General features: G+C 29.9%; 1 protein-coding gene and 1 non-coding gene across 2 annotated transcripts; one reads left to right on the forward strand and one right to left on the reverse strand.

Annotated features, from left to right (window-relative positions):
- Positions 1 to 1182: 1182 nt before the first annotated feature.
- On the forward strand, positions 1183 to 16687 carry LOC129964157 (uncharacterized). The gene is made up of 2 exons (XM_056078867.1): positions 1183 to 1311; positions 16301 to 16687. The coding sequence occupies exons 1-2, from the start codon at positions 1297 to 1299 to the stop codon at positions 16586 to 16588; spliced, it is 303 nt and encodes a 100-aa protein (XP_055934842.1). The 5' UTR covers positions 1183 to 1296; the 3' UTR covers positions 16589 to 16687.
- A 7206-nt stretch (positions 16688 to 23893) lies between these two features.
- Positions 23894 to 23966, reverse strand: Trnak-cuu (transfer RNA lysine (anticodon CUU)). The gene has a single exon. It is a non-coding gene; the product is annotated as a tRNA-Lys (tRNA).
- Positions 23967 to 24968: the final 1002 nt, after the last annotated feature.

Here is a 24968-nt window from a genome sequence, read left to right on the forward strand (position 1 = left end):
TTTTATCTTTATACCCTGATCTTGTTTTTTGATAAAAGAATGTTTTATAAACCGTTTTTTATAATTTTACCATTTGATTGGCGCAGCATAGCCAAGATGGCTCTTGCGCCAGAAACCAACACAAACCAAACCAAATCAACCCCATCTAATCCCACTTGTTGACTCTTCAGATATTTGAATGACATTTGTGATGGATCCATCATGAAGGGAAAGTCGTACCTCTGAATGTGGGGTTAGGGTATGCGTTGTACATAATGGAGACCTATACTTCGACTACAGTGCTTGCCCAATGTTATGTGTTTCGACTTGGTGACTCCGAATGTCAAGGTAGAATTGATACTAAATGATTTACTTACACCTACAGTCCAAAGTGAGTTCAGATAAGTTATCACTTTCCGGGTTAGTATAGCAATAAGAGTTCGATTTCCTCCCTTACAAACCAAATAATAGGTAAAATGGGCAGTTGTAATGAAAATGGCCGGTATTTCATTTTTGCTCCATAATATTCAAACCTCGGTTTTCGCCCTCTATTGTCGTGGTAACAGTCATGCAGACCATCTAAGATATCTAGGAAATTCAGGGTTGTAATTCGGCTTTGATTTATCTGCAACAACACAAACAGCATAATTAATAAATTTTTTTGTATGATAAACTGATAATTTTTTTTAAAAAAAATAAAGGAATTTACTTACATTTCTTGAAAATTTCATTAAGATTGTAATTTTATAATAGTTTCATTTTTATTTTATTATAAGTCTTTCTCATAATGAAAGCTCGAAAAGTTTGAAAACTCATTCCTCATCATTTAGTATTTAAAAAAAGTATAGGATTTATTTTTTTAACCTTTAATATTCAAAACTGACCTTCAAAATAAAATGTCCAAAAATTGCTTTTTTTTTCTTTTTTCTTTTTCAGGAGTATAATTTGTTTTGATGTTGTTACCAACACTAGTAGAAAGCTACGAGGAAGAAACAGAGCGAAACTTCAGAACTGGCCACACATAAATTTAGAATCAATTGCCTTATTTTTCGCTTATTTGCTGCTTATTATGCATTGCACACATAAACTTTATTTGCCACATACAATATCAAAACTCCGATTTTATATTTCTGTCTTTTAAAGTCGAAAACAATTTTTCGATCTGAGTTACGAAAATTAACCTTAGACCATAAAATGTTGCAACTTAACCTTAAGCTTGAGCAATTTATCTCCTTTATTTTATAAAAGCAGCCGCATTATTTGACAATTCTCAAAATAACGTACTTTGTGGATACTTTCACATTTTGATGGAATACCATGGCTAAAATATCGGTAAGCTTTATATTATTAATTGTATTGAATTAGATTAAAGCAAATAATTGAAATTAAAGATGAATTAATGAAATATAACAGATTATAAATCACAAATTTATAAAATACTGCAAAGATGATAATTAGATATTTTTAATTATTTTCATTTTGTTCTTAAATTAGCATCTATAAGCGCTGAATTAAAGTAAGCACAATATTCATAAAGAATTCATAGATATATTTTGATTGTTTTCGAATATTTGATTTGCAACATGGCGAGTTTCTTTTATAACTATGCTGAGAGTGCAAAATAAGAAATGAAGAATCAACATCTATAAATAAAAGCAGCATGATTGAAATTCACAAAATTAAAAAGAAAAATAATTCAATGAAATGAAAAGAAAGATCCGTTTGTGTTTCTGTTCCGTTTTCAAATCGTTTTCATTAACTGTTTAAATATTATCTATAAGATTGTATTAATAACTAGCCGCCTTTGGCGACCAGCCGGTTCGCCAATCTTAATGTTCGTTTAAATTTTAATAATTAAATAGCTTGAACCGGAGTTTAACCCCCTTCTTCGCCAAGTTGCTGTAACGCGCCAAAGCTGGCAATCGTTATTATGCACTATGATTGAACATCTGCTCCTTTGCTTTTGAACATTTCACAAGGCCGTTGTTGACGATTTTTAAAAATTTCGCCAAGCAGGGGGTTAAACTCCGGTCGTACCATTAAATATTTTACGCAATTCCAACTTTAATAGATTTTTCAGCAAAATATTTTAAAACTTCAAATTTTGATAGTCATATAATTCACTCATAATATTATAAAGGCCTTCAGTCATAACGTGATATGTATCTCTCTAATTTTCTGTTACCCCTTGTAGAATTTATGCTTTAAATTAATATTTTTTACTGAAACAAAGCATTTTTTTAATAATATGATTACTGATAATAGAGTCACTGAGCGTTTAATGGGCACTAAAGAATATCTTTCTTAATTTATGTAATATCTCAAGAATTTGTCAACAAAATTTTCTCAGATTCATCAGGAACAGATCTATTAATTAACAATGTTTAATTTTAAATGCATCAAACACTAAGAAAATAAAATGAATCGTTTAAAATAATCGGTCGAAAACAGGTTTAAAAAAACTACTTAAAAAACGATGTACTTAAAACTATAAGCATATACAAAAAAATATATAATTAACATAAATACAATTTAATTACAAAAAGCATGCAACTAACCTAAAAATAATTTGAATAATTGAAAACAGGTTAAAAAAAACTACTTAAAAAACGATGTACTTAAAACTATAAGTATATTTAAAAAATATATAACTAACATAAATACAATTTACTTACAAAAGCATGCAACTAACCTAAAAATAATTTAAATCATCCGTTGATAACTGTTGTCATGGCAACAATCAAAATGCGCATGCGTGAATTTTCTTCGCCACTTACGGTACGCAAATGCGTGAATTTTTCTACGCCAGTTGGGGTAACGCTATGCAGATTAGACATTTTTAATTTCCTTTATTCTGTTTTATTTTAATTCAAAAGTACTTCAGAATGAATCTGATACATGGATTAATTAACAATGTTTAATTTTAAATGCATAAAACATTAAGAAAATAAACAGAATCGTTTGAAATAATCCGCCGAAAAATGTTAACCCTAGACTTATTACTGTTGGGAGAAAAAAGAAACTGAATCCTTACTCATTTGGCGGTGGGGAAAATGGAAGATTTTTTTGGCAGGAAAGTTAGTTTTTAATTAATAATTAAAATTTCAAAAAAGGGACCCCAGGTGCACATTCCCGACCTCTAAGGTATACATGTACCAAATTTGATAGCTGTATGTCAAATGACCTGGCCTGTAGAGCGCCAACACACACACACACACACATTGAGCTTTATTATAAGTATAGATTAGAACAAATAAAATTGATTAGAATTGCTTAAAAACATTTTGCTTTTTTAAGCATTTTAATTGCTTTTATTTACTTTAATCTCAACAAGTTTTGTCAATTCTATTATATTAATACGTAGATTTGTATCTTAATCGTAAGTTCGCACGTTAATCGTGCGTAAGTTCGCACGTTAATCTTTTATTGTCATGATAATAACAGATTAAAAATAATTGGTGAAAGTTATCAGACTTTGCATCTAATAAAATGTGTAATACCGTGAAAAATGTATATTTCTGACAATACTATTTTTAATTCTTTTTGTTTAGTTCCTAAAAAATTAAATGAAGCATTCATTACGTTTTCTTAAAAAAAGAACTTATAAGCAATCATCATGAGAATTAAACTAAATAATCTTTCCAGAAATTTTATTCTTTTTAAAAATGGATTTCTTTGAAATAAAATATAAATAAAAACATATGTATATTAAATTATGTTTGCAGGGTTTTAAAATTTTTAATGGTATTCCCCTTGTCTCTAACTTAGAACTTGTAAATTATAATATTAAAAAAATTGTTAAATAATGGGTAAATTTAGTTCCTTTTATGATGCATGCTGTTACATATTATATTTTTCATATAATAAAGGATAATTAAGCGTACATATATTATCCCATTGGAGAGGTATCTCGGATATGAGGATGAAAAGTTGTCGCATAAGTAAGCAGTTTCTCGCTTCCCGGTGGGTATAAAATAATGTTGTACGGATTGCCTAAATACTGATGTCTGATTGTATCTCTTTGTGGGTGGTCTCTGTGTGGGATTGTATCTTTTATGTGCTGCTGCTTGATAGGAGATTATTTTGCGTTCACTTCATTGTTTTGCCATGAAGTCTGATCTTCAAATTACCATGAAAGCATTAGCATTAGGCTGGGAAATCTCGGGGCTGGTTGCGTACATATACTGTTTCTGTGTTTTTCGTACAATTTTTATACATCTTTGAATTAATATGGTATTGAAAAATATAATCCGATGGAATAATGTATGGCAGAATAGAGTTCGGTCCTAAGTTAAGAAGTTTTTAAATAAATGTTACAAATAAAAGACACAACACCTCAGGAATGCAATTTTAATGTTTACAAAATTGATATGACTTTCTTATAAATAAAGCAAAAGGTGATTTTCTTTTAAAACTGCTTTACTTAATGATATTTCGAACGAAAAATTAACGAACATTAAAACATTTGTAAAACATTTGAGAGCTGTAAAACTCTACGAAGGCTTTACTTTTCCCAAATGGAATCATATATTATGTGTTTGAAACCGAATGAAGTTTTCTGGCTCAAACTGATTCCACAGAATAAAAGGAAATCCTATTTTTTTAAAGGATATTATTTTAGAATTTTGCATTATGTGTCAAAAACATAGTGAAATTAAAAGATTGAATTCATTCGACATTTCTTAAAAGGAAATTTTTGATAAAATATTCTACATTAAAAAGAAATTTCATTTATTTACCAGGTTTAAAAAATACTTTTATGATGAAAATTTTGATTTGAGGAAATTTGAGAGGAGTTAAATAGGAAACGAATTCCAAAATGCCCAAGACAATAGTTAAATTTCAAATCTTTTTAAAAACAGTTCTCTGAAATTTCCCAAAAATAATTTTGTTCCAGATTAATTCCTTAAATTGCATTGAAAATATCTTTTTTAGAAATCTAATTATGATTATTTCCTATTTTTTTTTATTAAAACTTACTCTGAGTATATTTCAAAAGTTAAGCTGTAAGCCTTTTAAGAGCAAGTGAATTTTATCAAGTTGTTGGATTCGTTGTTGGTCAAGTTGCGGATTTTGGATTACTAAAGACCCGGTAGTTTCCAAACTATAGCCGAATATCATGAAAACTGCTTATTTGAAAATATCATATTATACCAGCATGAAAATATGTAATCCTCTAAAATAAAGAAACTTCTTTCGAATCTCAGACAATAAATGCTCCAAATTATTCATAAAAAAATGTTTGTAAAACAAAACATTTTTGCTATTAATATGGTTGCAATATTTGATGCAATTATTTTATTGAGATTATTATTAAATAACTAACCGATACAAGTTTATTTGTTTAAAATATCAGTTTACTTTTTTTTTATTTCATGCGATAAATACCCAGGTCCCAAAAATAATGTCACACTATATGTAATATTTGGTTAGTTTGATACAGAAGCAATGATCCTTGGGTTTCTCGAACTTTCGGTAATAAGCATTTGGGTAAGCATTTCACAGATATTATGAACTCTTTCAACTCTAGAGTATTCCTAGAGCTTGGTTTTTCTCTACCAGTAACATGTTATATGGCATTCCTGATCTATAAATGCCAAAACAATAAAACTTCAATTAAAGATTCTGTAACCATAATGGGGCATACTGATATTTGCTTTTGTACACATATTTTGTATTTCATTCCAAAGACGCATATTCGAGGGGTGATCCAAAAAATGTTTACAAGGCAAAGGAAATATGCTTCATCAACAGTAGACACAGGATACATATGGTAATTAAGAGACATTTGTTGCGGTCACTTCTCTACATAATCACCAAACCTGTTGAGGCATTTATCACTCCGCTCGATCAATTTGTTTAACCCGTCTTGGTAATAATCAGGTCCCTGGCTATTGAGCCAGTTTTCTGCACCTTTTTGAACATCACCGTCTGATATGAACCCTGTTTAGGATAAGTGTTTCTTCAATACCGGGAAAAGAAAATAGTCACTGGGAGCCAAATCGGGGCTGTATGTAGGGTGGCTCCAGAGTTCCCACCTAAACGTTTTCAGCAATCTATCGGCCCTCCTCAAAAGAATAACGCCATTTCGCCACCTGTTATCTACTCATTACTTCGCCCCCGTACACTTCAGCGATTTGTCTGTGAATGTCCGAAGGGGACACATTCTTGGCTCGTAGAAATCGTATCATGCCTCGTACCTCTGTGCGAGACCACTTCTCTAGACGTCTTGCCATTACTGTCGCTGTATCAGGGTCTCAGAGCTAACACTATCTGCTCGAACGACCGGTCTAAGACGACTAGGGCCATCTGTCTCCGCTCTGGATCACAATATTCCCATCCATAATTTCTACTTTCCAAATGCTGCTGCTTGTAAACTTTTTTTGGAACACCTCTCGTAATACATTTTTAAGGAAAACATTGCTTTTAGAACTTGAATACTTAACTTCAATAGTATTTTTAATATCATTTATGAATCGTTCTTCCTGAAGAATATAGAAATTGAACTTTCGTTTTCCATGCGATATAATGAGAAATGCCATTTTTACATTTTTATCGTTTTTTATTTTTAAAAATACAATTGATATTGAAAGTACATTTAGCTTCATAACAAGTATTATATTGAATTAATAATAAAATATCACTTGGTTTTAAACAAAAGGCACTTCTGTGTTCATTGTATGTCATTGATATACTTTCGGCTTAAATGAATATCATTGGCGGATGGATGGATGGATTGTGAGGTTTAGCGGCGCAAAAGCCATACCTGATCATACTGCGCCAGACAGAACAGAACGCCGTCTCATACCCCCGTATCCGTGACTATTCTGGTCACTTAATGGTTTGGTGGGCATGTTACGGGAATTTTATTTAATTATCAAAATATTTACAGTAAGAAAACGAAACAAAAATAACTATATACAGAATTTACAATTATTTAAGAAATTATATTATGATGAGACCGTTTACATAATTTTTCAACTTAAAAATATAATTTGTAGTAATAAACTTAGAAATATAGTGCTGAGAGATAAAATGTGTAAAAATATACATATAATCTATGTTCACTTATTTTTTATGATATAGTAGATCAGGATGCAGTTAAAAAATCAGATAGAAAATAATTTGAGAAATAGAAATGAAGACAATCTCTGATTGATTGAAATGTGTGACAGGAGACTGCAGTGCTTGTTTTTTCCCTTAGTCTTTTTTGGTATGAGACTTGATGTTGAAAGCTATGGAGGCAGGAATAGATCTCTATTTTTACTTATAAATGTGATTATACTGTGGATTTTTTGCCTGGAAAGGAAGTTGCTGGCGACTCTTTTCAGCCATTCCTGTTCATGGCTTGGTGATGGTTTTTTCATATGCCAGGAGATTGTAAGGATGCATTCCGTTGCATAATGAAGTGAGGTGCCTATCCCACCACAACTGCACTAACGTACGGTTAATACGGTCATTGGCGAAACAGTCAGAGTTTAAATATGACTATCAAGACATCTTGGCGATTGTTCTTGCTGATTACTCGATGACTGTAATAAGCATGATATTTTTGAGGATATTTTTATTGCTATGTGACTAATATGCAAATACCATGCAAAAAGCAGAAAATAATCAACTGCATTTGACAGCTAATTAAATTTGCTTAAGGAATATCGCCGAGTAAAGTTGACATCAAACTGTATCTTGAAGATAGAAATTTTGTCAAATTGTACTTAGCTTTATATTTAAATGGAAAATTATGAAATAATTAATTATTGTCTGATTCAATTAAACGAATAAGTAATAAAGACAAAATACGAGACGTAAAAAACTATTTCATCGAAAATTTCTAAAAACTTTTCTGAAAAACAAGTTTTATTTTGTATATATAGATTTATATGTTTTGTGTAACTCATCACTTCAGTATTCTTATCACTTTTTCACAAAAACTTTGACGTTGTGAAAACTGCCAGGGATTTTGGTCTGAAAGAGCTGACACAAAACGGACATAATGTCGTGATTGCGATTGTAATGGATTGTCTACAAATGGAGTTGCGTGAAAGGAATTTTTTTCCGAACATTATCGAGGGTTTCGGCGAATAAATGTGTCACAGGTGTGGCCGTCAGTGTCAAAACAAGCTCTCGTGTTACCAATTCTATTCTATTATTCTAGGTTGACCAGAAAGTACTTCTGAGATTGAATGATGGCCAAATTGATTTATACGTTTGCAATCCCTTATAAATCTTTTAACAAGCAGCCATCATTAAATCCAATTGAAACGTCAAGAATGTTTTTTGTTGGATATCTTCAACATATAATTTTTTTCCAACCAACAGAGCTTTGAATCCATTTAATGACTGAATTTCTTCAACGAATAAAAACATAAGTAAAAAAAATTGCATGTAATTGTATTAAGCACTTAATTATCACCTTACGGCCTCAGCTACACAAAGTCTAATTTACACAATGTAGAAGTTAGTCTGTTTCCTGGACCATCCATCATTTTCTCTGGCTAGTGTGTTTAGTTTATATTGTTATGGTATTGAATTTTATTATAATACTAGCCGCCTATGAACATCAGCTGCTTCGTTGTGATTATGTGTTTCGAAAATTTTCAATTAAATATTTTATTCTGAGATCGGTCTTGTTTGTTTTGCAAACTATTTATAAATTTAAAATTTTAATAGACATTTAATTCATACTATTTTAGAAGTCAAGCATATTTCTGTTTGCTATGCGCTTCATTTTGTTTCATTATTATCTCTCCTAAAATGTGAAATGAGACATTAATAAGATATGATTAATCCAATAATTTTTTGCTGAACTGGAAGACACACTTATGTTGAAGCCTATTTCTCCACGCACGTGCCTGCCTTTGAATTTGTGCCAGCAATTCAGACACGAGGATAGCGAAAAAATAAATAATTCCATTTTTATGCCGGTACGACTGAGCTTTGAAAATGAGAGCTGCTAATAAAATTGTTGTTTAAAATCTGAATGAATCTTTTTATTTTAAAATCTGAAGATGAATATTTTGCAGTATCCGAATGATAGTGCAACAACCTTCTGGTAACAATTGTTATTTCTCCACTGTCATAAAATTGCAAAGGAGATAGAATACATAATTTGATGCATACGACTGATATGTATATATTTCAAACTTTATATATATATCTACACTTCAGATATTATATCTGTGAACTAAATTTTATCCATCTAGTTTTCTTCGTTTGGCTGCTATGTTGTGATAACTTATATTCGGACTGCCAGAGAGAAAGACTTCCTCTGAATGGGTTTAATTCAAAAATTGAAGAAAGTCAACAAATTTTTAGTACAGACTATATACCAAATTTCATTTATTTTGCTCAAAGCGTTTTTAGTGACCATGTTCATAAACAGATAAATTGTCATGTTCCAAAAAAAAGTATTATTCTGATTCAAGAAGGTCTGAACTCTGGAGATACGTCAAATCTCGTGTTCTAACTTTTTTTCACTATTGCTATACTTTCTCCTTCTATAATTCGTATACGAGAAAGTAATATTTTTTACAATTACTATACTTTCTCCTTCTATAATTCGTATACGAGAAAGTAATATTTTTTACAATTACTATACTTTCTGCTTCTATAATTCGTATACGAGAAAGTAATATTTTTTACAATTACTATACTTTCTGCTTCTATAATTCGTATACGAGAAAGTAATATTTTTTACAATTACTATACTTTCTCCTTCTATAATTCGTATACGAGAAAGTAATATTTTTTACAATTACTATACTTTCTCCTTCTATAATTCGTATACGAGAAAGTAATATTTTTTACAATTACTATACTTTCTGCTTCTATAATTCGTATACGAGAAAGTAATATTTTTTACAATTACTATACTTTCTGCTTCTATAATTCGTATACGAGAAAGTAATATTTTTTACAATTACTATACTTTCTCCTTCTATAATTCGTATACGAGAAAGTAATATTTTTTACAATTACTATACTTTCTCCTTCTATAATTCGTATACGAGAAAGTAATATTTTTTACAATTACTATACTTTCTCCTTCTATAATTCGTATACGAGAAAGTAATATTTTTTACAATTACTATACTTTCTGCTTCTATAATTCGTATACGAGAAAGTAATATTTTTTACAATTACTATACTTTCTGCTTCTATAATTCGTATACGAGAAAGTAATATTTTTTACAATTACTATACTTTCTGCTTCTATAATTCGTATACGAGAAAGTAATATCTTTTACTATTACTATACTCTCTCCTTCTATGATTCGTGTACAAGAAAGTAATATTTTTTACTATTACTATACTCTCCCCTTCTATGATTCGTGTACAAGAAAGTAATATTTTTTACAATTACTATACTTTCTACTTCTATAATTCGTATACGAGTAAGTAATATTTTTTTACTATTACTATACTTTCTGCTTCTATAATTCGTATACAAGAAAGTAATATTTTTTACTATTACTATACTTTCTGCTTCTATAATTCGTATACGAGTAAGTAATTTTTTTGACTATTACTATACTTTCTCTTTCTATTATTCGTATACGAGAAAGTATTTTTTTTACTATTACTATACTTTCTGCTTCTATAATTCGTATACGAGAAAGTAATATCTTTTACTATTACTATACTCTCTCCTTCTATAATTCGTGTTCAAGAAAGTAATATTTTTTACTATTACTATACTTTCTCTTTCTATAAATCGTATACAAGAAAGTAATATTTTTTACTGTTACTAAACTTTCTCAATCTATAATTCGTATACAAGAAAGTAATATTTTTTACTATTATTAAACTTTCTCAATCTATAATTCATATACAAGAAAGTAATTTTTTTTTACTATTACTATACTTTCTCCTTCTATAATTCGTGTACGAGAAAGTAAGTTAAAAAAATCTTTCAACCAACTTTAAAAAAACTCATTAAAAATCGGGAAAGTGGCTAAATAAGACGATATGAGAAAAATTTTCGAAAATACGTAAAACAAAGCTTGAATTTATTATATAGCGTTAATTCAAAAGCTATTTCGAATTATAAAATCATTTTTAAAGAATTGTCTCTCATTTCCGCAAAGCCGGTCCCATATATAACACAAAGCTAAAAACAGACATACGTATATAACGCAATTCACTTTTTATAAACAGAAATTTTCCTATTTGGATGGAGTGAATATTTTTTTTTTCAAAGTTTGATAAATCCTTTAAGAAGTTACAAAAGAAACAATTTAACGGTTTTTAGCCATAAAGTAGACACAAGTTTCTATGAATAATTATAAGACATTTTCATAAACCATTAATTTAATTCTATAATTGCATTTATTTCTTAGGTATGCCCTCTGCATAATAAAATACAATAAAAGTGATACATTTTTATTTTTATTTTTTGAGCAACCCACGTCATAACGTCTCCCTCTTATTCCTGAGAATAGTCACAAGACATTTTCTCAACATGCATTAAACATTATAATTAGATTTCTTCTTTAGCATTGCTTTTTCATTTAGATAATGAAATGTAATGAATGTGTTTAAAAAAATTAAAAAACAATTTCCGTTTGAGGAAAACAATTTTTTTTTCTAATGAAGCATTTAAAAGAAAATGGATCATCCTTAATGGTAATGGCATTGAGCACACTGGTACGACAAAGTTTCATTTGAATAATTAGCTTCTCCACGCTCAATGAGATGACTCAAAGTGTACCAACGCCCATGACTCTTCGGACCTCGGATGACCATTTATCATCCCCTCCTTTCAATTGTTTTTAAAGATGACCTTAGAAACATTCTAAGAAAAAAGACCAATGGCTCTTTTAAATTTCTTTTAAGGCGGCATCAAAAAAATTATTTTTTATTTCATTTTGAAGGGCGACCATCGTTGTAAAAAACGTGCCTACATCTTTGTAAAACAAAGAATTTTTAATTAAGTTGAATATTAATGAAGTGTTTAAAAACATGAAATGTAAATAAACTGAGCTATATAAAATAATTAAGCTGATAAAAAAATAAATACCTAGTTTCTTTGGATACAAACAAATACAATATTATTGTTATGAATATAAGTTGATTTGTATAACTTATTTCTAATACTAACACTAATTAGTAACACTGATTTTGCATTTTAAATAACGAGTGAGGGAGGGGATATATATTAACTTGACCATTATAAATAATATTATAACCATCCTGAGTGTTCTTCACAAAACTTTCTCGCTTATTCTCTAATAAAAGTGTTAAATTGTAGATAAAAGAAATACCATAATAAGAGATTAAATCTCAAATAACGCATTGCATTACATTGGCTAACAAAAATTACAAAGCATTAAACTTTGGCATGAATTTAGCATTTTTATTGAATCCATCGTGACATAATTGGCGAGTAATCCCTGGTGTACAGTTAATAGTATCCGAAAATCGAGTTAGTTAGTTAGCTATATTAACATCCCGTTTAAAGCAACACTAGGGCTAAATTGGGACGAACCTCGTAATTTTGAAACGCGGTCAGATGACGAAGGCGACACCTGAGCTGGCACCCCCCTCTCCACACCATACCACACCAACAGGAGGACGTTTGGCCCTGACGGATTTATCGCGCAATAGACCCCCTTGCACGTCGGTTCTTCGGCGGAATGGAGTCTCGAACCTGAATCCGTAAGGCTCACAAGCCGAGACCTTACCACCAGGCCACCACGGCGCATCCGAAATTCGAATTTAAGTTTTAGATGCGTTTTTCCAACTTGATTAAGGTAAAAATTTGACCCAAAACTACACTTGTATCCACAAAATCGCATGCCATATTTGATGTATTTAAATAAAACGGTTTTTGAATTATCGTGTTTACATGTTTCTAAAAGTACAGACGGACAGAAAATCAAACCCTTGTTGGATTTAGCTCAAAATTCTATTGGTGTGTAAAGGATAGATGCTAATTCTGCGTTCCGAATTTTATCTGTCAAAATCATTTCGCTTTGTAGTTATTGTATTAACTTATAATCGAAGATGCCAACAAATAGACTTCCTCTGAACAGATTTTGCTCCAAGTTTGATAGAAATCTATAAATTCGGCTTAAAGACCGTATACCAAATTTCATCTGTCTAGCTCCAAGCAGTTATGAGTTTTCCTTGGCACAGACGGACTGATAGACATTTTCCAAAAATGAGTTTTTCGAATTCAGGAAAGATCTAAAACGTGGAGATTTGTCCAAATCTCGTGTTCAAATTTTTTAACCACTGTTACATTTTCTCTATACTATGTATACGAAAAAGTAAGAAGGCAAAATTGAACATTTCAACCTGAGCCACGCTTCGGAAACAATTCGGAAATGTGTAGCATTATTTCAGAATACAGATTAAATCGCTTCGATATCTGACCACGGCTTCAAATTATGCAGTTCATCGATAAATAGCATTCTATTAGCTTCAAAATTGAATTTTAAAAGCTACTTTAAACTATACTGTTATAGCGCTAAAGTTCAGGAACCTTTAAGCATGAAGTATCCGAAATGGAAATAAGAATACTTAGGATAGTGTAAAAACCGCTTTAGAATATTTTTTCGATAGACGGTAGGATACTTCTTCAATTGCCATAAATAATATTGAAAAAAATAACAAAAATGATGTTTCAACTCAAGATTTGCATTAAATTATGCCTCATGAATTATGCATTCATTTGAAATTATGTAGTTCTTCTCAAAATAACATTACAGTAGCATCAAAATAGAATGTTAAAATCTACTTTAAACGATATTGTTATAGCGTTCAAATGCAAGGCTTTTGAGCATGAAGCATCCGAAACTGAAATAAGTACGAATAATGTATAAACCGCTTCAGGATACTAGATTGTAGAATGATTGATACTGTTTCAAATGTTTTAAATAATATTAAAAAACAAGCATGTTTCTAATTTGAGACTTATTTTCCTAAGCAATGTTAACGAAAACATCAATTCGACATGCAATTAGGCATAAAGGCTTTTGGAGGAAACTGTTGAAACTGTCATAGGTTTCGTCATCTGACAATGATTCGGTATTAAGAAATCCATTTCAAAACAGCATTCTAATAGTTAAATACTTCATAGCACCTTTTTTTATAATTGATTTATTTTATCAAAATTATATTTTCTGTAGTTCATTTGATACTTTTTTACTTTCTCGTATATTTAGTATAGAGGTAGTATAATAACCGTCTAAAAATTCGAACTCGAGATTTTGACGAATGCACACATTTTAGATTTCTCTGAGTTCGAAAAACACATTTTTGGAAAATGTCCGTCTGTTGTCTACCTGTCTGAGATAAAGATAACACAAAAATGCTTCCAGCTAGATAATTGAAATTTGGTATACGGCCTTTTAATCAAATTTACAGATTTTTGTAAAATTTTCAGCAAAATGTGTTTAGTGGAATCCGGCTGTTAGGCTGTTCGAATATAAGTCAGCATAATAATTACAAAACGATCTGAGCTAGATAGATAAAATTCGGTACACAGATTTAACATCTATAATATAGACATCTTTCAAAGTTTGAACCAAATCCAATTGTGGGCTGACTTTCAAAAACAAACAAACGCGATTATTCAACGGAGGGGTTTGAACATATGAAATTTGGTATGGAATTTTGTGACTACAAGTGCAGTTTTGTATCAAATTTTTGTTTCCATCTGTGGGTAAAAAAGTATTGAAAAGATAAATCCTATTTTTGGATGCTATTAACTATATGTCAGGGATTCATCGCCAAATAACTCGCCAATGATGACACGCTAAATTCAGTAAAAACACTAAATTCGCACCAAAAATTAATATTTTGTAACTATTGTACACCAATGCCATATAAGGCGTTCTCTGGCATGACAAATTTATCCGAGAACATAAGAGAAAAATTTGAGGAGGACACTGACACTGTTTTATAATGATTGCTGAAAAATCAGTGTTTTTATGCACACTACTCATAACTGAATACTCAAACTTTGTAGAGCTTTCTAAAAAAAAAACAAAGTACAACCTTGTTATTCATCAAAATTAAAAAATTATAATAATTGAAAGTTTAATGTGAGCCCCTCCAGGAACACAAAGGATGTCAAGGCGATACGATAGTTTCACACTTTTTTCCAGCATGTCTGGTGTAACGCTCTGAAAGACTACAGATTTGCGTGTTTTACGTTTATTATCGTCAGTTGGTAGAAGAGAAAAAAACACCTGCTGTTTGGTGTAGCTTTAGGAAAAAGAAGAAAAGATCGACTATCGTCACACTCACGTCGGCAGCCTCCCAAAGCTTCACTCCAGGCATGCCGAAAACATTCTGGGGTGAATTATCGGACTGCTTCGATGTCCTTCATGTTTCTGGAGAAGTTCACTACTTCAATACTTATAACAGAATTGAACTTAAACTTTCAAATATTATTTTTTATTTCCAATGAACAACAATATTGCACTTCGTTTTTTTAACAGCCCTGCAAAGCTGGGATATTCATTTATGAAAACTCTGTAGAATGATTAAAGAAAATTTGATAGATGAGAAAAATATATGAGCTTATATACGTTAAGTTCTTAATGCGAATTTTGCTAATTTTTTGGTAAAATTCCTAAACTAATTTGTAATATATTGTAATTAGTTATAAATTAATTTCTGAACAATTTTATACTCTAAGATATAGTATCCGGGCCAAGGGTAGGGATTTGTGGAAATGACTGTGTGCATTTGTGTGTGAATGTGTATGGGCATATATGTAAATATTAAGAATAATAGCTATAATCGGTTAAGCTATATTTTTGAAACTTTGGTTTGTTTTTTCATCTAATAAAGCTAATAATATATTTGCATGACAAAAAAATATATCAAAGCAAGCTCTGCAATAACCTAATACATCCTAAGCAGGACCTGGTTTTCAAAGATAATGGCTTTGCACCTTTGTTAAGGCTTGGCCCTTTATTTTACCAAGAGATCTTGTGAACTAACAGTTGGTAGACTTTGGATCACATGTGTATCTGCACACATGCGAAGGTTCCATTCTCTCTTGATTGAACAATTTCTAATATTCACATAGTAATATCAACTCCTTACAGAGTATGATATAAGGTTTCATTCTCTCTTGATTGAACAACTTCTAATATTCACGCAGTAATATCATCTCCGTACAGAGTATAGCATAATAATTGCAAATTTAATCAAACAAGCATGATCCTGCGCGGCATTTACTAGCATTTTACAAAGTCATTGTAGAAACTATTTGTAATATTTGTGTAATTTTGAAGTATTTTTATTATACTTGTAATTAATATATTTCGACAAATACAAAAACTTCTTCTTTCATTTTTTTCAGACAATTGGTTTAATTTTTTCAATTCTGATTGGTGTTGCTACTGCTGCTGGAAAGCCTACAGGTTATGCTCTTGCCATAAACCACGTTCCAGAATGGGGTTGGAAAAAAGGCGGCCTTGGCGTCGGTAAAAGTATTCGCTATGACATCAGGAAATATCCAGAACCAGTTGCTAAAGAGGCAGCTGCAGTTGCTTCGATATTAGAGCTCTTTAAAATCTTTGACTTGCCAGCTATGGAATTCCTTAATTCGCCAAAGGTCCCCTTTGGAATAATCCCTAAGAAGGAATGAGCAGGTTGTCCAAAACTGAGTGAAAAATGCATGAATATAAAGCAAAAGAATTAGTACATTGTAAATTTTTGTAATAATAAAAGATTATTAACATTTCAAGATTTGATGAATTTACATGATTTTGTGTCTAAGACATATTTTTCATGTGTTTTTAAATGCGCCTTAATTTTGAAAGATTTGTAGATGCTGACATAAAACCGAAAAGCCTCAGTACATAAATAAAATTTTTAAAACTTAATGTCCTGTAAAGCAAGTAAAAACAGTTGATTTGAATTAAATACAAGAAATTTATTTGAATGCTGGAAATGGTTAGTTAGGAAACAAGCAGACAAAAAAAAAATTGGTGGTTGAGTTCTTCCTACGATAGGTCATTGTCTACCCGATGAGGGAGAAAGGGGGTGCATGCAATCTTCCCCACGGACGCCCATGACCTGCTGTCGGGGTGGCGAGGGTAAGAGGTCTAATGACTCTCCTAAATTTTTGCCAGATTTTTAAGTATCATCTAGCTGAAGGGCCGCTGTATTAAGAGTAAATAAAAGTATTGCCAAAATCTCTAGAATTTTATTATTATTATTTTATGTATCGTATTATTTTGATCGTACATATTTTTTAAAAATAATTATTACTATCATCCATCATTGTCAAACTCGGCTTCAAATTGTGTAATTATGTTTTCTTAACTAGAACTATTTTAACTTTAACCTAGAAACTATCAAAATACAGAAATGGAATCTGACAATCAAATTAAAAATCTTTGAATTACGATAACATGTGTTTTCTGTATATTTCAGTAATTTTTAAAAAAACATTTAAATATTTTTCTTACAGCCTTCTTCACAAAGGTTTTACATATAGAAATATTTGAATACACGCAATTTATTTAAACATGAGAAAAATTATTTAATTTAAATATTTATATACAGAAAATGAAGTTTTATTTTCATTACCATATATCAAATGGTGCATTTCATATTTCACCAAAAATTAAATTTTAATTATAATAAATAAATAGAGTGTTGCAAAAAAGGCATATCCCCAAATAGACAAAATTATTATGTTTTATTAGAAAATATAACAATTTACCTCCTGGTGAAAACAGGGCAGGTCCTAATGATATTAGGGCTGTTGGATTAGGCATTATGAATACATTTTATCAAGCTACTAAGTGATATACATGTAATTCTCTTAACCTGCTATCATGCACTCCAAAAATTATAAGACCTGGAAGCCTTTTCAGCATCATGGGGTTTTTTGTCATTTCAAAATGTATTGCAATTTTTTCTCATGCACATATTCATACTGTTTTGTTTTGTTTGTTTCTTATGGCACTTGCCACTGACAAGCCCGCTGTTACGAAGACAGCAGTTTAAGCCGGAGGGGAACCTCTCTTATTTTTTATAGCAGCGCCAACTAGGGCTAAGAGTACGACTTTGCCACTCACGCATCATTCATTCGCTTGCACAACCCCTTTTTACAGGAGGGCACATTCATACATCTCACAGATAGAACAACAGAAGAACAACCATGCCCAAACCGGGACTCGAACCCGGAACGCCCAGATCACGGGGAAGACGCGCTACCCCTATGCCAGGACGCCGGCACATATTCATACTGATTAAGTGCATGCAGGTTTTTTTATATGTATTCAGTTCGTAAAATGCATCAGCAATTCCAGAAATGCAGTGTTGCTCTTTTAATAATAGTTTCGGTTCAGATGCATCTTGCTTCCTTGCAATATTACGACCCATATTCCCTAGGCTGATTTTTAAATCTTGTGATTTTTACGAAGTAAAATTAAGTAAAAGCGATGATATCTTCTGTCTTTGAAATAATGGTGATTATGGTAGTCAACTTTTATGCTTAACAACGTGCAGAATTAAATTATTCATCTGCACATAGTAATTATTACAATGATTCGGGGGAAATAAAGAAAAGTTCCCGTATGGGAGGAAATCAAAGAAAATTTCCCCTACAAAATAACATTTTTGTCCCGAAAGGTGGGGCATCATTCCTGACAGGGAGACAGGGCAATTCTTGGATCTCCTCTGACATCACCGCTGCTGACAAACACCTTATGATTAGGTTTCAGCTAAAGGCCAATTCTTCGCTGTAATCAATTTTTTGTAGATTCTGTTTAATTTAATTTTATTCAAAATATCTACTACGAATTAAAGTAGTATATATATATATATATATATACTACTTCAATTCGTAGTAGTATATATATATATATTACCTTTTTCTTACTAAAGGCCTACCGTACAATTTATCTAATTTGGATCAATCTACTTTTAATATTTGCATAAATCTATGGATCTATGGTTTCGGTATTTTTTTAAATGTATCTTGATTTGTTACTTACACCAAAATATAAAAACGCAAATTCCAATAGTTAATGTGCCTTTAATGAATTCGGGACAGAATCGGATTATGAAAAAAGTAAAACAACTATGGTCCTCTCAACATTAAGGCATCCCCAAAATTTCAATATACATATATTTTGGATATTTTCTAGGATATTGTTTTTATGTATTCATTGAATTATGCCCTCGTAATTATATATTCATTCATATTATATTGTCCTCCAAAATGATGACTTCTTCTAAAATGACTCTTTGTTAAACGGACTCATATGACAAATAAAAATAAACTTCCTACAATTACGTGAAATCCATGAAAACCTGTTGTTATAAAAAATACTGAACCAAACACTGAATCAATTATGCATTCATTTAATTTACTTAATTTTTTGTATATAAATATATATCACATATTATATTATATATCTAGAGTATCCAAATGAGGCAAGTACTTGTGTCTACAAAGAGTTAGTCATGAATGTAGTTTGTAACTAGAATAAAATAATGTCTTGGAGGCATCGTACTACCATCCTACTGAGAACAAACATTGGATAAATGTAAAAGTACCTTTAAATGAATATAGTGAGAAAAAAAGGTTTTAAAATTCGAGTGATATAATCAAATTGAAAATATTTTATCAGTCTTCAAAACGTATGTCTGTCTTTTGTCCCACCACATATCAACTATCGTAGAAAATCCAATTGAGACAATCATTTGCCAATGCCCATAGTTAGTCATGAATGTAGTTATTAGAACATAATGTAGAGATAATATAGGGCATCATACTACCATCGTACGTCAATGGAGGTAACAATCAATGGGAAAATGTAAACGTACTTTAAAGCGAATATAGCGAGAAATAGAGTTTTTAAAGTTGTGAGCTATGAGGAAAGTATTTGGAATTCTGCTGAGTCTTCAAAACACATACTTGTTTTTTATCCCATCACAAGCTAATTATCATCGAGCATCCAAATGAGGGAACTGTTAGCTCCTATCCATGGTTAGTCATGAATGTAGTTGTACTGAGAACATTCATTGGATAAATGTAAACATTCTTAATTAGTACTGTGAGAAACATAAATTTTAAAAATCGAGTGATTCAATTAAACTGAAAATATTTAACCATTTTTCAAAAACATGCTTGTCCTTTACTAGATCACATCTTTTATTGTCTTCGGTTGGAAAATGAGGTCATTTTGTGTGTGTATATTTAAATAGGGTTTATGATACGACTTAATATAAGAATACATCTTCCTCAAATTAAGATAATTGACGAACAATGAAATATGAAAAGCATATTTTTAAAAATAACATACGCACACACACATACACTAGCGCGCGCACGCACACTCACAATGTAAAACACATTTTAAAACAGTTCCGTGGTGGAAGAGAGAAGACACCAGTCATTTTAAAATTCGCTTTTATTCCATCCCGGGAGGCATAATTTATGTACAAAAAGCGCCGACAAAACTGACGTCCGTTCACAAGTGATACAAGAGCGAAAAGAAGAGAAAAAGAGGCAGAAATATTTATCCAGATGATTATATACTGTGAGATTCTGATTGGGATTTCTGTACACGTGTTGATTTAGGATAAGGAAATTTAGGTACCTTTTAAAAAGAATTCTCTTAATTTGACAATTTTTTATTCCTTCAATTGAAGCGTGGGAACCGCTGATTTAAATATTTTTATAGAGATTCTGTTGCATTGATTAAATAAAAAAAAAGTGGAATTGGATCAGGAAATAAGAAAACATTTTAGAATGAAGTTAATATGGACTGAATTAAGATAAAACTTTAGAAATTAATTAGGGTTTAATTTAGATTTTAAAATATCATATATATATTGTTTAATTTTTGGTACAATATATCCTTCCTATTTTTCTCTATTCGTTAGGATTTAAAAAGAATTTTTTAATTCAGTATTTACATAAATGCATTGCCACATTTTTGAATTAAATGCAGCGAGCTGTAATGATAAGAATGATTGCGACCTTCTTTTCAGATTTCTAAATAAAGACCTATGCTTATTCAGAAAATAGTTCTTGATTGATGATCTTGAGATTGACGCATTTCTTGAGTGAATGTTCTGGCGCAAAATGAAAATAGCAACACTTTGTCAGTAGGAAGTGATTTTAATTACAAGTTGCATTTTATATTTCCAAATAAATGTTGGACTGAATAATAAAATATTGTAACAATATCATCATCTCTTCAGATTTTCTCTACAGATTTCGAGGTAGATGAAGATTAGTGTTTATTCTAAAAATAGTTCTTGATTAAGATTGAATGAATGTGATTGCACTGGAATAATATGAAAATAGCAACACTTTGTCAATAGAAAGGGATTTTTAATTAAAGTTAGCATTTTATATTTCAAAACAAATGTTTTTAATAGAAAAGAATAATAAATAGGGCTGAATAATTAACAGAAAGGAATAATATAATATTATCATTTCCTCAGGCCTCGATTGATTCTGTTAAAAATTTATATTCTAAAAATAGTCCTTGATTGATGAGTTAAAGATCGATGCTTTTCTGCATGAAATTTCAGGCATACAATGAAAAAAATAAAGTTTGCCAGTAGGAAGTGATTCTAATTAAAAGTTACATGTCATGTTTTCAAAATAATCGTTGGCTAAATAGAAAGGAAAAGTATGGTGTCACCATGCGTTGAAGTAAATGATTCATTAGAATATAATAATCAAAATTCTTCTTTAAATTGCATTTTAATATTTGACTTATGTTAAGAGTACATGTTTTGATATCAAAACTGTTTATGTAGATCGTTTTTGTAATTAAAATATCATCGTATTTAGATCTTGATGAAGAACATACAGTCATTTTTATTGTTCTAAATTATTCATTATTTGAGAATATTTCATTCTGCAAAAAATAAAGTCCATTCATGACTTAAAGCTCAAGATATAGAAAAGTATTAAGGATAATTGTCTTTGGCATTTTGGCACTAAAATATAAAAATAAATCTTTGAATGTAAAGAAGCTTACTGTAATTTTATCTCTAAAAAAATTTATTATTTCATTGAAGAAATTTCTTTATCAGAGCAAATTTTCATGAAAGAACATTTTTTTTTTTGCACACAGAAAGCTGTTATGAATGTATGAGCAAAGATAAAATTTAATTAATTTATTCATTTGTTTTATAGAATATTTAGGTGTAAAGTTTTTTTTTTTCAATTTTTTTTTAAATTTATTTTTTTGTTAGCTATATATGTGTGACGAATAAAGAAAAAAAAATCAAGAGTTTCTGTAAATAGGAAAAAATTTTTTATTCTAAATATATATTTTCATAATAGAAATTAATTTGAGATCAATTTATCAAATGAGAATTTTTACTCAATCTGAGATTAACCATTTTTGTTATTAGAAAAAGAAAAAAGAAAAAAAAAATTAAAGTTTTCTACCAGTATGAAAGTTTAAAGAAAAAGGTGAAGACATTTTTTCATAATTTCTCTTAGACAAAAAGCAGATCGCACAACAATCTAACTTTATTTTTTTAAATCAGAAAATATGTCTATGCCATAAAGATCTTTCTTGGAAGTATTTTTCGGTTTCAACACAATTCATTGCTTTTAGAAAAATATTTGAAATAAATTTAATAGAAAAAAAATTGACAAAATTAATTTTAAATAGCAATATAGCATTTCTATGTATTTAATGTAATAATTTCTATCTATCTAAAATTGATTAGAATTAATTTAAATGTTCCGAAACATTTTAAGAATATATACAAGATTTTGACCCAGGCATTGAATGATAAAATTTCTACGGAAAAGAGAAGTAAATAACATTATTCCGTAAAATCATACTTGTGCGCTAAAAAAGTTTTTTTTTTTCAATATTTTATATTTTGCTTTATATATTGTTGTTCATTCCCAAAAAAGTTTCAACCCATACAATGCTTTGTGAATAAATACCCATCAGTTTAAAATTATTGAGTCGAAGAGTATTTTTAAGATCTATTGCTCCTGGCACCATCTATTGCTCAGAGCTATAACTAGAGAGTTGCAAGGGAAAACGTCAGTGGCGCCATCATGTAGCCATTTATTACTTAAATAAGTGGCGATGTTAAAAAGTCGATTTTTGCATTAATTTTTATTAATATTCTTAATTTCTGATCTGTCTCCTTCGTAAACTGTTTGCATATTTCCATTTTTTGAGATTCCATTCTTTTGTAAGTTACACTGATTTTTATATTTACATTATGCAGGATTTTTTTTACAGCTTTATATTTTTAAATGCTATGTGCCTACATTTTAAATTTTGGAAAAAAATTTTACGAAAAACCTCATAAATTAAAAATAAATTGATTGCAATATTTTCATAAAATAATTATAATAATGTCTCAATATGTTATGAAGTCCCTGAACAAGAAAATAAATTATCTATTCATTTAGAAATATTCTACAGTTATTTTAATGCTTCACTATGCGAAAGTAAAACTATAAATATCATGCTATTTGCTAGCTTATATTTTTTAGTTCAGGAATTAACTAATATATTTCGATAAAAAATATACTTATTTTACAGCATTTTCCAAAAATTCATCCCGCACATAATCACAAACCTAAAAAAAAATAATAATAATAATAAAAAATAAAAAAAATGGACTACCAAAAACATGGTCGGATTCGGAACATCATTTTCAATATCGTTTGGCTCAGTAAAGCAAATTGTTGATATCCTCTGTTAATTTTCTTTTTATTTTTGATAGTAGATATTCAGTATATTTACGCGTGAACTGCAGTATCAGTTTTAGCTCAAATTATATTTTAACGGTGCCTGCAAATATCCGAAAAGAAATCGCAAATAACGCTTGAAAAGCATTACAAAACAATAAAAAAAAAATTTTTTTAATAAAAAACTTGCTTTGAAACACACGATCTTCAACTAAAGACCGCAGATGAAACAAAATAGAACAACGCCCAACGTGGGGCTCGAACCCACGACCCCGAGATTAAGAGTCTCGTGCTCTACCGACTGAGCTAGCCGGGCACTGAGTGCAATGAAAAATGTATAATAAATAAAAAAAAAATTATACATTAAAACTTAATATTTAGGTGTGTTTTTTTCTTTTTTTTTTTATCCTACGACGAATTATAGATAAGTTTACCGACGAAGAAAGAGAATCCTTTTATAATTGCAGCAATATTAAAGCTATTTTCTGATTAAACACAATTTTTACTTGAAATGTAATTTTTTATGGGTTTTTTTACAGCAAATTTGCTTGCCGTGCTTTACGAATTATCATCTTGAACATGAAATTGTTTTAGATTTTGTTATATTTTATGCGGTCCATGAAGTTTTACTAAAGTGAGCAAATTAGAGTAAAGTAACATTGATACCGGAGAGTGTGAATTGAGTATATCAGTCTCTTTACAAACACGAATGAGCTTATGATCTTACATAAAATCATATTTCTTGTGGTTAGATTTGTATGAAACATGCCGTGATTCATGTTCATCATGATAAAGAAATTCGGAACGATTTTAAAATTCATATTAGCATATATATCATTCGTATATCCGCTATTAAAAGATTAGATTTCTTTATCTTTGATATATAGATGCTGAAATAGAAGGTATCAATCGACAACCTTTATTTATTATTTGTTAGTTGCAATTCTTTATTTAAAACTATGTGACAAACAATAGTTTTTAATCAATTTGCTAATAATGCTACAGCCATCGCTGTCATTAGTGAAAAAGCCTAAAAAATAATTACAATTATTTTATTTTAATTTTGAACCATAAGATTTCATAGTTATTTGAAGATACCATGTAAAATCATTTAAATATTTTATGTTTAGATTAGAGTATGAGAGAGAGAGAGAGAGATTATTAGAGTTTTATGTTTAGTAGGAGTTAGAAAATATAAATCGAATCAAATTTTTCAAGCATAAATGTGATAAAATTATTAAATTAAAAAATTAAATGGATACATACTTTATCAATTAAAAATGCATACATGTATATTTCAAGAAATAATTATTGTCGC

Source organism: Argiope bruennichi, chromosome 3 (assembly GCF_947563725.1).
Source record: "Argiope bruennichi chromosome 3, qqArgBrue1.1, whole genome shotgun sequence".
Taxonomy (NCBI): domain Eukaryota; kingdom Metazoa; phylum Arthropoda; class Arachnida; order Araneae; family Araneidae; genus Argiope; species Argiope bruennichi.